At 48.6% G+C, this 13,572-nt stretch overlaps 1 protein-coding gene across 3 annotated transcripts in view; it reads left to right on the forward strand.

The window, feature by feature from the left end:
* Positions 1–13,572, forward strand: part of RECQL5 (RecQ like helicase 5) — a 39,584-nt gene that overhangs the window by 2,557 nt on the left and 23,455 nt on the right. For 2 of the 3 annotated variants that reach the window (XM_006145811.3, XM_006145812.3), the window contains exons 3-7: positions 658–1,176; positions 2,445–2,547; positions 3,066–3,177; positions 4,341–4,503; positions 10,928–11,007. In XM_006145811.3, the coding sequence (XP_006145873.1) occupies positions 658–1,176; positions 2,445–2,547; positions 3,066–3,177; positions 4,341–4,503; positions 10,928–11,007 (977 nt within the window). The remainder of the gene's footprint in view (positions 1–657; positions 1,177–2,444; positions 2,548–3,065; positions 3,178–4,340; positions 4,504–10,927; positions 11,008–13,572) is intronic. The other variant, XM_027770786.1, reaches the window with a different exon arrangement.

A 13,572-nucleotide genomic window follows, 5' to 3' on the forward strand; every position in this document is an offset into this window, starting at 1 on the left:
ACGTGTGATTGTGATGTTAGGATAGAAATATGTGTAGATAGCTAAATCGATATGGATAATGTTTGATGTCCTGCTTCATTTTGGCACAAGTATGCATGTGAGACAGGAAAAAAAGATAAACTAGTTGGGACCTTGTGAACATCTGCTTTGCAGATGTTCTGTCCTTAAGGCCTGCAGGTGGTCTGATAGAATCAGAACTGAAGAAGCATGGCTGGGTGATTAAGAGCCACCCATCGTGAAGAACGGCTGAGAGATGGGGGACTGTAATACTCGGTGAATGTTCACTGGGCCCCAGGCTTTGTGCTCAGTGTTTTATGTACATTAATTTCAACTTTGAGATGTTAAACTTCACTTATTTCTTACAATATCTTATTAGGTAATTACTATTGTTATAGTAGGGAGAGAGCATGAGAGAACACGGGAACAGCCTCAGGGGTTAAGAGAAAGCCAAAGAGCAGGTGGCAGTGAAGTGAGCCAGGATTAAACCCAGGTCTGTCTGACCCAGATCCTGTCCTGCCAACCAGTGCACCTTCCATACTTCTTTGTAAGGAGAAGACATACTGGAGGGTGGTGGAGGAGGTTTTTATTGCTGGGACCCACCAGGTCCAGAGGGCCGATTATACTCCCCCCTGTGGCCCCATTCCTTTCTGCCCTCAGGACCAAGTGGACCACTTGCTGGCCCTGAAGGTACCAGTGAGTTCCCTGAACTCAAAGCTCTCAGCACAGGAGAGGAAGGAGCTGCTGTGTGACCTGGAGCAAGACAAACCCCGGACCAAGCTTCTGTATATCACCCCGGAGATGGCAGCTTCTGCCTCCTTCCAGCCCACCCTAAACTCCCTGCTGTCCCGCCACCTGCTGTCTTACTTGGTGGTGGATGAAGCTCATTGCGTGTCCCAGTGGGGGCACGACTTCCGTCCTGACTACTTGCGCCTGGGTGTCCTGCGCTCTCGCCTGGGGCATACCCCATGTGTGGCTCTGACCGCCACAGCTACCCCGCAGGTCCAAGAGGACGTGTTTGCTGCCCTTCACCTGAAGCAACCAGTGGCCACCTTTAAGACTCCCTGCTTCCGGGCCAATCTCTTCTATGACGTGCAGTTCAAGGAGCTCATTTCTGATCCCTATGGGAACTTGAGGGACTTCTGCCTTAAGGCTCTTGGACAGAAGGCTGATGAAGGGGTGAGGCACTCAGGTTGGGGAGACGGTGTAGCTAGAGAAGCGGCGTGCTATTGCAGCATAGGGATGGATAGTGGCTTTCTAAAACTTTTGCCTTGTCCACCTTCCTTAACCAGGCCTCTTTCTTTCTTTCTTCCTTTATTTCTGTGTTTCTTTCTTTTCTTGCTTGCCAGAAGGTGTGTGTATTTGTCAGGGAGATAGAGGGAATAAGGGAGAAAGCACCCCCAAGTGGGACATGGTCACGCTGCAATCCCTTTCCCATTTCTGCATCCTAATGGGATTTAGGGCATGCATGCACATGCTCCTAGTGTGCGTTTCAAGCCGTCAGGGCTGAGATTTGAACCACGGTCAGTAATGTGGGATCTGGTGCTCATAACCACTAGGTTGCAGGGCCAGCCTGTTAGCCAGGCTTCTTAAGAGTTGTGTGCAAAGGGGAGGACCAGCAGATCATATAATGGTTACATCACTGGACTCTCACGTAGTTGATCATGGTTCAAGTCCCGGACCTGGCAACTTAGACTCACGGTGGGCATGTGTGCATACATGCCCAAGGTCCCAAGAGGAGAATGAAGAAGAGATTATGGCATGGCTATCCCCCCTGAGGGGCAGTTTCTCACTTTCTGACTGTCTCTCTGGCAAGTGCACGTGCCCTATAGCAAAAATCTCTCTTAAAAAAAAAAAAAAGTTGAAAGGACTTGTGCACAAAGGGAGCTGTTCCTTTGGTGTCCTGGTACTGTCCTCCTTACTGGGGTTCCCTTGTCCTGGATCCTTCTGTGGATGGCAAGAAGCCAGCCCCGGTGGAGGCTACACAGGGTTTGCAGGGAGGAGGCAGAAGAAGTAAGCATGTTGGGTTTTGAGCTGCTTAGTCCCACTTCTTTTGTTGTTACAGAGTACGTGCGCTCGCCAGAGAGAGACACAGTGGTGGAGAGGGAGAGTGACAAAATACCTTCGGGGGGTGGTGGGGTGGCCATGCTCATTCTTCTCAGAATTTTGGGCATGGATGCACATGCGCCTGGAGTGTTTTTCAAGCTGCTGAGTCCAGGATTTGATCTATGCAGTTGGCCATGAGGAATCCAGTCACTTTAACCACCACACTGCTGGTATCTTGGCCCTGCTTTTTATAAGGTGGCAGAATCCTGGGCATCCTGCCTCAGAGGAGACTGTGAGGCTGAGAGAAAGAGTTCAGAACTGTGTTTAAAGCAGGGCACATTCTAGCTGGCCGATAGTTTCACTTTTCCTGACTTGTTTTCTTCCCGTGTGCCCCACTGCAGGGGTCCGGCTGTGGCATTGTCTACTGCAGGACTCGAGAGGCTTGTGAACAGCTGGCCATAGAGCTCAGTTGTAGGGGCGTGAGTGCCAAGGCCTACCATGCAGGTAAGTGCGCCAGGTCGCGTGGCCCTCTTCATCCTCAGAGGCCTCTCAGCAGGTCTCAAGGTCCTTACGAATCCTGATAATCAGGTGGACCGTTATATTCTTTGATGCACCCAGGCTAAAATGATTTACTTAAGACCACTGAAAGGAGTCTGGACACAGTGAGGTCTGAAGTGAACATTGTGACTCCCACATTCTTTTTCTCACCCTGTCCCCACTCAGAAGTGTAAAACCCAGATGAGGTTCTTTTAAGCCCAGAAAGAGCACAGGTTTTGAAGGCTGATGGGCTTGGCTTTCAGTCACGGCCTTCACATTTATTGAAGTGTTCCGTGTCCCTCGTGGGCTAGTGACATTACATTTATTAGCTGAGCTCAGTGACATCAGGTGTCTGGACCGAGGTCATACAGCTTGGCGGGGACGGATTCAGTGTAAAGTGCCCAGTACAGTGTCACACCTAAGACAGACCCCGAGCTAAGCCAAGGGAAATGCAAGTTCCCTGCCCCACCTCCCCTCTCCTACAGGGCTGAAGGCTGCTGAAAGAACGCTGGTACAGAGCGAGTGGATGGAGGAGCGGGTCCCCGTAATTGTTGCGACCATTAGTTTCGGGATGGGAGTGGATAAAGCCAACGTCAGGTGAGCAGTGGTTCTTGCCCTCCCTTCCTGCTGTGGGCCTGGCTCAGGGTGGGCTGTCCAGTGCTCCTTCTGGGGCCATGGGAAGAAGCCCCAGGAGAGAGTCCTGGTACACAGCCTAGACGCTGACAAGTCCTATGTGCCTGCTCCCAGGCCGGGCCAGTTCACCCGCCGTCAGGCTCATTTCTTACTGCAGCCCCGTTCGCCTGGTAGGTAGACCCTGCCAGGGAGCCTGAGTAAAGTGACAATTTTCAGTGACTCCCATGGGAAGTCAAAGGTAAAGGCAAGGTTCTTATTACCCATCGTTCCTTGTTACTGACCTTCTAGAACCAAATTCGGGGCGCATCCCTCCTAGCCCTACCCTGGCCACTATTGGGAACTCATTTACCTCCAGCCATCGCTTCACTTTCTGGACACATCTTGGGCTCCTGTCTGAAGCCCTTTTTTCTGATTAACCAGGCAGTAACGCCTGTGTGATTCGAGCGGAGCTCTTCGGCATGCGAGGTTGTGTTGAGCTCGCACTGAGCCTGAGTTAGTTAGGAACTAGTCGGTGGTCTACACTGGGAAGCAGAGTTGAAGCCTGGTCTGCTCTTTCTTGTTAGGAACCAACTTTGAGGTTATGTGCTGCTAGGCTCAAATACTGGCTCTGCTGTCCCCTAACTGACCTTGTGCAAGTTTACCTCCCTGAATCTGAAGTTCACCATCTATAGACTGGGCTACCTCACGTGATGGCAACTGTAACAGTGAAATGAGAAATGTATAAATTGTCTCATAGTGGGCATTTATACGATAGTATCCCTTTCACCTCTTCAAAGGGAAATAAAGGGCTTGGTCAAATTTGCATAGCTCATAAATAGCAGAGCCTAATTTTGCTTCTCTAAATCTGGTATTTTTTCCATTGGTCCTCTGTGAGTATTTTGGGTTCCAAATATGTGCTGGAATTGCTGACTGGTCTCCTGCTGCGGCTTCAAGCTGGGTTGCTCCATGGCAGGAGTCCCGTGGATGGGCCACAGGTGTCTGAGCCACACTTACTCTGGAGCCGTCTCTGCTTCCCTGCCTGCCAGCCTCCCGCTCCTCATCACTGTGGAGAGAACCCTGCTCTGCTGACTCAGGGCCCCGTCTCCCTGGGCAGAGCTGGACACTGCTTGCCCTTTTGGACCCCACAGGTTTGTTGCCCACTGGAATATCGCCAAGTCTATGGCTGGGTACTACCAGGAGTCTGGCCGGGCCGGCAGGGACGGGAAGCCTTCTTGGTGCCGCCTCTATTACTCCAGGAATGACCGGGACCAAGTCAGCTTCCTGATCAAGAAGGAAATAGCAAAACTCCAGGTAAGTCCTGGCAAGTCAGAGCCCTTTCCATCCAAACCCACTGCTCTCCAGTCCCGGGTAGCTTATTATGAACCAGTGTGACTGCTTTGAAATGAGGTGACACCTGTAAAGTGGGGATACTGTGCTGTTATTCTGTAGTTCCACTTCTAGATGGACAAGTTGTCAGTGTCCGAGGGTGTACATGTACTACGATGAACAAGTATGTTTTTGCAATGCTGTGATAGTGAAATCTGATTCTTTCCGTAGGGTAATGGATAAGTAAACAGTATTTTAGTCACACAGTGGAGTGGGCTTGAGTGGTTAAAAATGATACAGTAGGGGGGCCAACAGGTGGCATGGTGGTTAAGGTGCTGGACTCCCACATGGCCAGGACCTGGCTGCTTGCTTTCTCACTTTCCTTCTCTTTCTTTCTGGTGAGCAAGTTAAAATAAGGATAATAATAAATAAAATTAAATAAATAATTCTAAAGAAAAAAAAAGAAAGAAAGAAAAATACACTGGGACCAGCAGATGGTGTAATGGTTACATTGCTGGATTCCCACGTGGTCTACCACGGTTCAAAGCCTGAATCTGGCAGCTTAAAACTCATGTGAGTTGTGTGTTTGTGCATGCCTAAAATCCAATGAGGAGACTGGAGAGGGGATTGCGGTGTGATTACCATCCCCCCGGGGGGGTGATTTCCTGTCTCTCTGTCTCTCCAGCAAGCACATGCTCCTTATAGCAAAAATCTCTCCCTAAAAAAAGAAAAGATGCACTAACATCCGCGTGAGTCAATTGGGGTAAACCCCTCCGCAGTGTAATACTGTATGCAGGAAAGTTACGAAAGGGCCTATATAGACTTGTGCATAATGGGCCAGCCCATAGCCCAGTGGTTGAAGAAGTCAGGTCCCACGTGGCTGCAGCTATTTTAATCCTGGGTCCAGCAGCTTAAAAAACACACTGGTGTGTGTGTGTGTGTGTGTGTGTGTGTGTGTGTGGTGTGCATGCACGCCCCAAGTCCCAGCAGGATGAGAAATAGAGAAGGGATTGCGGTGTGGCCACACTCTCTTCGGGGGTGTTTTCTTCTCTCTGTCTCTCTGATGAGTTGACTCTCCCTCTGGAAATTAAAAAAGCAGCAGATTGAATTTAAATACTTACTTCTAATCCGGGTCTAAATGACAACAGAGAGATAAAACGTAATAAACTTACGAGGATGAGAACAGGAGAGAAGAAATAGCAGGTAGGAATGTCAACAGCAGATGTCTGCTTAGAAAACCCCTAAGACCCTATAGAGATCTAGTAGCGATGTAACCATTGCACCATCTGCTGGTCCCAGTGTGGGTTCTGGCTTCTCTTGAGCGGCACATTACTGCTCACCATGGAGCTAGCCACAGTGAAAAAAGAAAAGAAAGAAAATTACAGGGACCAGTAGGTGGCATAATGGTGACATCCTAGACTCTCACATGGCCGACTATGAGTCGAGTCTCGGACACGGAGGCTTGAAACTGACACTGCGCGCCCAAAATCCCGAGAGGAGAATGGAGGAGAAGGGATTGCAGCATGGCCATCCCCCCAGAGGGTGATTTCTCACTTTCTCTCTCTGTCTCTGGTGAGTGTACACGTCCTATAGGAAAAATCTCTTTGGAAAAGAAAAATGTATTTATTACTATTTGGCATACTTTTGCTTATTTTCCGTCTACTGTTCAAATGCAAGCTCCATGAGAGTGGAAGCCTTTGTTTTCTGTGTCTGTAATGCCTGTCCCAGTGATACGTAAGTGCTTAAGAAAATGTGAATAGAATGAATGGGCTAAAGGGCACTGTAAAGCAGGGATTGAGAAGGGAGGAGTTTGTGTGGACCGAGAATGATAGTTTGGTGTGAGCTGAGGGAGCGTGATTAACTCTGAAATTGAAATTAGATAAGGAAGAGGCTTTGGTATAGTAATTGGATAGAAGGTACTTAATTACAAGTTACGAACATGAGTCAGCCCATGGTCTCGTGATTAGGGCAGCCAGGTCCCACATGGCTAACCATGTGGTTCGAGTCCTGCACCTGGTGGCTTGAGAACATGCTAGGCATGTGTGGGTGCATGCCCCCAATTTCAAAAGCCGAGGGAATGGAGGAGAAACGATTGTGGTATAACCATGCCCTGTGAGAGGGGCTTTCTTTCTCTCCCCCTTCCCAGTGAATGCATTTGCCATCTAGTAAATTTAAAAAACAAGAGTCTTAAATTAACTAAAAAAGAAAGAGAGAGACCAATTAGCATTCCAAGTAAAACTTACTAAGGCCAGCGGGCGGCATGGTGGCTAAGGTGCTGGACTCCCACATAGCTGTCCATGGTTAAGTCTTGGACTTGGCGGCTTTCTCTCTCTCTGGTCAAATTAAAAGAATAATAATAATAATAATACATATAATTCAATAATAATGATTTTTAAAAGGTAAAAATAATGGTGAATTATAAGATTCCACACTGATTCCATTACTGAGACTTTCAGATAACTTGGGATAAGGAGAAGCTCCTTGGGAACCAACCAGAAGAATAGCCGTCCATTTTCTTTGTTGTAACAGCAGAAACAAGACAAGAAAGTGGTGCCTCCAGATTCTACATAATTTCCAATCTGTAATTTTTACACTCCTATTTTAGTTGGTTTTCTTTTGCTTGGTAACTGAATACCTGAAACTGGGTAATTTTTAAGAATAGAGGTTTATTTAGCTCACGGCTTAGAGGTCCAAGATCAAGGGGCCACATCTGGTGAGGGTCTTCTTGCTGGTGGATAACATGGCGGAAGGCATCATATGGCAAGAAAGAGCCATATGTCTGTGTCCTGTGTCTCTGCTCTTCCCTTATAAAACTACCAGGAGTCAGTCATGGGGGCCTGATCCTTATCATCTCCCAAAGTCTCCCTTTATAGTACCATAGTTGGATTAAATCTCTACCCTCTCAACACCATTAGTTACAATGACTCATCAGATTTTGTGCTTGGGGGAACATATTCAAACCATAGCATTAGCCAAGCAGTTCAGTGTGAACTTGATAGAAAGACATTTTCAGATACAAAGTTTCTAAAAACTTCCTTTGGGCCATCATGTCTCAAGCTCTGAAGTATGTTCTCAATGAAGAGGCAGAGGAAAAGGTCCAGATGCACCCATGTGCAGAAAGCTCAAAAAAGGAAGTTCCTAAAAATCAAGGTGGACTCTGACAGCTGTGGCCCCTGTTGAAATGAATTTTTCATTATGTCAGCATAAGCTAATTAGTTTTACAATGAAATCTAAGTAAACAAAAAAACAGACAGCTATTTATTTTAAAGTAAACAAAAGTTGGACAAGAAAAGATGTCATGAGGAATGTAAAATGTAGCCACCTGGTTTAGCTGTGGGCAATGTTGATAGAGTCCTAATAAGGAAAATAGAGATTTAACAGGAAACTGTGATATGGACATGTTAGAGAAGAGAGTTCATGATGGAAATGTATTTGTGGATGTTGGAAGGTGGGGATGAGTTACCTTTCAGAAGCAAAAAGTGCGTAGATAATGTGTCAATATGTATCTCGTTTTTGTTGTGATCTTTAGTTTTTGTTAAAATGATGCAGTGCACTTGTCAGAGACAGGCAGAGCGAGTGCAATAGAACGTAAAAAAATCACCCCTGGAGGAGAGAGCCACTCTACAGTCCCTTGTCCTCCATCCTCCTCTTGGGATTTTGGGCACACACAAACACACACACATATCCAGCATATTTTTCAAGCTTCCGGGTCCAGGACTTGAACCTTATAGTCAGCACGTGGGATTCAGTGCCTTAACTACTATACCACCTGCTGTCCCCATCTGTGCCTTAACTTTTCTGTATTTAAAAAAAATTCACAATTTCAAAAAAAAATTTTGACTTTATTTACTTATTAATTTTTTAATTTGATCAGAGAGGAACAGTGGGAGAGAAAGAAAGAAAGTGAGAAAGAAGCCAACAGATCTGGGACTCGAACCGCAGTCAGTCATGTGGGAGTCTAGTGCACTTAACCGCCATGCCATCTGCTGGCCCCCCTTTTTTTTTTTTTTTGGAGAGAATTTTGTTATAGGGCACGCACACTTGCCAGAAAGACAGAGACAGACAGCCAGAAAGCAAGAAATCACCCTCCAGGGGGGATGGTCACGCCGCAATCCCTTCTCCTCCATTCTCCTCTCGGGATCTTGGGCACGCACGCACACGTGCCCAGCATGAGTTTAAGCCACCGGGTCCGGGACGCGAACCGCGGTCGACTACATGGGAGTCCAGTGACATAGCCATTACGCCAACTGCTGGTTCCCTGGCATGTGTGTTCTTCAGACATGCACTTGTGCACGTGTTCTCTAGATTACATAGCTTCCTGAATGCTAGTCCAGGGCCCTTTGCATGAGAGGGACCCGAGATGCCTATTGAAAATATAAGTTGGGGGACTGGCAGGTGGTGTGGTGGCTAGAGGGGCTGGTTTCCCACATGGCCGACCATGGTTCAAGTCCCAGACCTGGTGACTTGCTTTCTCACTTTCCTTCTCTCTCTGTCTCTGTCTCTATTTCTTCTCTGACCAAACTGGAAAATAATAATAATAAAGTTAAACAAAATAATTATTTAAAAAAAAATACACACACACACACACACACACACACACACACACACACACAGGGGCGCGGGGGGGGGATCAGGTGGCATAGTGGTTATAGGCCCTGGACTCCTACATGACTGACCGAGGTTTGAGTCCCAGACCTGGCAGTTTGCTTTGTCACTTTCTCGCTCACTCTCTCTCTCACTCTATCCCTCTCTGGTCAAGATTAAAAATAAATAAAGTTAAATAAAATAATTCTTAAAAAAAAATAAATATTCTTAGGACCAGCAGGTAGCGTGATGGGTTAAGTCTCTGGACTCCCATGTGACTGACCACAGTTCAATTCCTGGACTTGGCAGCTTGCTTTCCCACTTTCCCTCTCTCTCTGGTGAGCACACATGCCCTGTAGCAAATTTAAAAGTAATAATAGTAATAAATGAAATAAAAATAATTTTTTAAAAGAGAGTTTTGCTGTAAGGCATGTGTGTTCGCCAGAGAGGCAGAGAGAGAGAATACGAGAAATCACCCTCTGTGGGGATGGCCATGCTGCAATCCCTTCTCCATTCTCCTCTTGGGGTCTTGCGCATGCGCGTGCTTGTGTGTTTGCAAGCACTTGGCATGAGTTTCAAGTTGCTGAGTCTGGGGCTTGAACCATGGTCATCTATGTGGGAGGCCAGCAACGTAACCATTACACCATCTGCTGGTCCTATAAGATAAATAATTATTTTTAAAAACATAAAAGAAAAAAATATCAATTCTCCAAATCTCTAGGCCCAGGAAATTTGTTCAGCAGTCTTGGGGTTCTCATATGTAGGTAAATTTGGGGACACTGGTTTATATTTGTCATTTTTTTAAGAATTATTTTATTTAACTTTATTTATTCATTTATTCATTTTTATTTATTTTAATTTGACCAGAGAGGAATAGAATGAGAGAGAGAGAAAGCAAGCCGTTAGGTCCAGGACTCAAACTGTGGTCAACCATGTGGGAATCCAATGCCCTTAACCTCCGCCCCCTTAGTGTCATTTTATAAATATAATAATCATAATCTCTGAGATTATGATTATCAATATTATATTTTAGATTTTTGTCATAGGGCGTGTGTACTCTCCAGAGAGAAAGACAGAGAGGGAAAGTGAGAAATCACTCCCTAGGGGGATGGCCACGCTGTAATCTCTTCTCCATTCTCCTCTCAGGATTTTAGGCATGCACACACACACATACTTGGTGCAGTTTTCAAGCTGCCAGGTCCAGGATTCAAACCATGGTTGCCCATGTGGGAGTTTAGCACCTTTACCACCAGGCTACCTGCTAGCCTCAACGTTATTTTTTTTTCTTGATTTTTCTTTTGCCACAGGGTATGTGTGCTCACAGAGAGGAGAGAGACAGAGAGAGGGAAAGTGAGAAATCACTTCCCCTCGGGGGGATGGCCATTTCACAATCCCTTCTCCACTCTACTGGGGTTTTGGGCATGCACACACACCTGGTGTGAGTTTGAAGTCATCAGGTCTGGGACTCGAACTATGGTTGGCCACGTGAGAGTCCAGCACCTTAAACACCACGCCACCTGCTGGCCCTGACATTGTTTTTAAAAGTATCTTCCTCTGTTTGTAACTTGTCTTTTCTCTTTTTTAAAATTTAAGATGATTTATTTCTTTAATGAATGAGAGACAGGGAAGAAGATGGGCAGCACTTCCAGTGGGTCCCGACACCATGATCCACCCCAAGCCAGCCCTGGGTCACAGGCATGTGTGTGCCTGGCATACTCAGGGAGCTCTTCCAAAGGTGACCCCGGGACCTCGCCCTCTCGTTTTTTGTGGCTACAAGGTAGTCCAGTTCTGTAAGATTTGCTAAGTGGTTATTTCTCATCTCCAGGAAAAGAGAGGGAACAAAGCGTCCGATAAAGCTACTCTCTTGGCCTTCGATGCCCTGGTGACCTTCTGTGAAGAACTGGGGTAAGTGGCTTATTTCACATGCAGAGCAAAGTGTCTGGGAGATCATTTCCTCCCCCAGCATCCGCTAGGTAACCAGCTCCTGTAATTGGGCCACCACGGGGCTGCTGCCTGCCAAGGTCATTGTGTTCAGTGGCATGGAAGTCAGGAAACCTCCGCTTCTCTGTTGGAGGTTCCAGGGACTTGGCAGTATGAGGATTCATTCAGCTCTTTCGGTGGTCATCCAGCCCCAGTTCCTCCCCGTCTAGGATGGCTGGCCCCACAAACAGCTCAGCCCTGAGTGACGTGACCAGTTCTGTGCTGTTGCCGTGCTGGGGATCACGTGCCACTAAGCCGGGACTTCTGGCTTCACTAGTCACTCCCGTCCAGGCTCCAGACAGGAGTGTGACTCAGGTTATCTCTTGTCGGGAATCGTGTGCCGGGAGAGAAATGGGCTCCCTAATAGAATTCCAGTCCGCTTGTGTGTAGCCTGCATGTCTATTTTATCTGCATTTGCCGGTGTGGGGCAAGGCTGGGGAGAGCCAGGTGGCTGCTCGGATCAGGTGTGACCAGGCACACATACCAGTGTGCCCATGCAAGGGACACCCAGAGGGCTCTTTACTCTTTGATCTAAAAAGTACTTGGAGTCATCTGCTCTCACTGAATGGCTCTAAGGTAAAGTGGTTGTTTCAGCCTTGGAGCGGAGTTAAACTGAGGTTCAGAGGTCATGGTCACCAAGCTTGCGGCAGACAGAAGCCACTAAACCCAGGTCTGAGCCTCCCCAGGCTTGGGTGGAGCGCTGCTACACCTGTGCCGTCTTCCAAGGCTTCTGTGGGGCAAGGTTCTGGAAGAACGGAGCTCTGTAAGCACATGGTGCTAGTGTCCAGCAGATGTTTGAGGGTCTCCTCTGGAAACAGAGAGGGGCACTAGCTTAGGCCTTAAGTTCAGTTCCCACCCTCTGCTGTTCTCTGATGAGTCGTCAGCTCCTGGACTGAAGTCGTTAACTTCTCCAAATGGCCGTCTCTAATTCCACCCAGACCGGGCAAGGCTGGATGCCCTGAAGTGGTCGGCTGCTGTGCCAGGACTGCCCTTGCCTGCAGCCCTTGCTGCAGAGCCCTTCTGGGCACTAGGACTTCAGCTCCTTGAGCCAAGCTCTCACTTCTGGTGAAAAATGAAAGGGCCGCATGTCTTGCTTATTGTTAGAGTCCTCCCCTCCACCGCTTCCTGGCTGTGGCTGAGTCTCTGGCTCTGGGAGGCCCTCTAGAGGGTCAGCCCTGCCATATCGCCAGACGCCACTCACCTGTGGGTGAGTTGGGGGAGAGATCCTGCTAGGGGCTTCTGCCTTTATTTCTGTCTCATTCCCGGGAGCTGGGACTTTGGTCAGTGGGCTGGGAAGGGGGACGTGGAGTCCAGGCAGCTGTGGGCCCAAGAGTCCAGGTGCGGGCTCCCACGCCCCAGTGCAGCCTTGTACCTCCTGCCTTGTGCACTGCAGGCCAGGGCTCTGGGTTCCAGGACTCCCAGGCCCCAGGCTGGAATACACACGTTGGCATGTCAGTGTTGGCCACTGCTCTTCGGATGGAAGGCGGTGCCACTTTACTGCATCGGCAGCGTCGGTGCAGAGGAAAGCCCCTCCTCGCCATGCATTTGTTCCTTTCTAAGAATAGCTCTTGCTCGGGTTGAGGTCGGAGCAGCTATTCCCGCCAGTGATCCTGTAGGGCAGGCGCCTGGCAGTGAGGGCCACAGCCAGTGGGGCTGGCTCAGCAGAAGTGGGCTTTGGAAGCCCAAAGGAAGCCACTGTAGGGTGTGGGACACCTGGAGTGGGACCCCATGAGAGATCTGGGGCATGGAGTGGATCTGGCACCAACAGAAAAGACACTCGGGTCAGTTACGGGACCAGGGCAGGCGACCAGCGGTGTTCCCCTCTTCTCTGCATGAAGCTAGGTTCTCTGGGCTACAGTCACAGAGAGGCAGTGTGTGGTCGCGCTCGACAGACCTGTTTATCTTTCAGTGTTGCAGCGAATCGCTACTAAGCTTGAAGCTTGCTCTGAACACTCTGGCCTGGAGGCCTTGACTCTGAGGTAGAAGAGCTTTGGGGGAGTAGCAGATGGTGTTTTGGTTACATTGCTGGACTCCCGCATGGTCGACTGTGGTTTGAGTCCTGGACCCGGTGTCTTAAAACTCACACCAGGCGTGCACGTATGTGTGTGCCCAAAATCCTGAGCAAAGACTGGAGAAGGGGTGGCATAACCATCCCCCTTGGGGGGCGATTTCTCGCTTTCTGTCTCTCTGTCTCTCTGGTGAGCACACACACCCTGTAGCAAAAGCTTTGGGCGTGGGCCTGGATCGAAGTGCGCTCCGCCATGCCCTGGGGCCTCCACACTAGGGGACCTGGCAGTCCAGCACCCTCCTGTTTAGCCACTTGTTTGCTCATTTGCTCGTTTTGTCCTTTACTCAACCAAGTATTGATGGATGCCAGCTTCGTGCCCGACACGCCGGGAACGGGGGCAACAGTGGTGAGCAGCAGGACCATCCCTTGCTTGTATGTTGCTTGGTCCAGTGAGGAAGACAGGCCCTTATCAATAACCACAC

The sequence above is a fragment of the Tupaia chinensis genome, unplaced genomic scaffold, assembly GCF_000334495.1.
Source record: "Tupaia chinensis unplaced genomic scaffold, TupChi_1.0 Scaffold000159_1, whole genome shotgun sequence".
Lineage (NCBI taxonomy): Eukaryota > Metazoa > Chordata > Mammalia > Scandentia > Tupaiidae > Tupaia > Tupaia belangeri.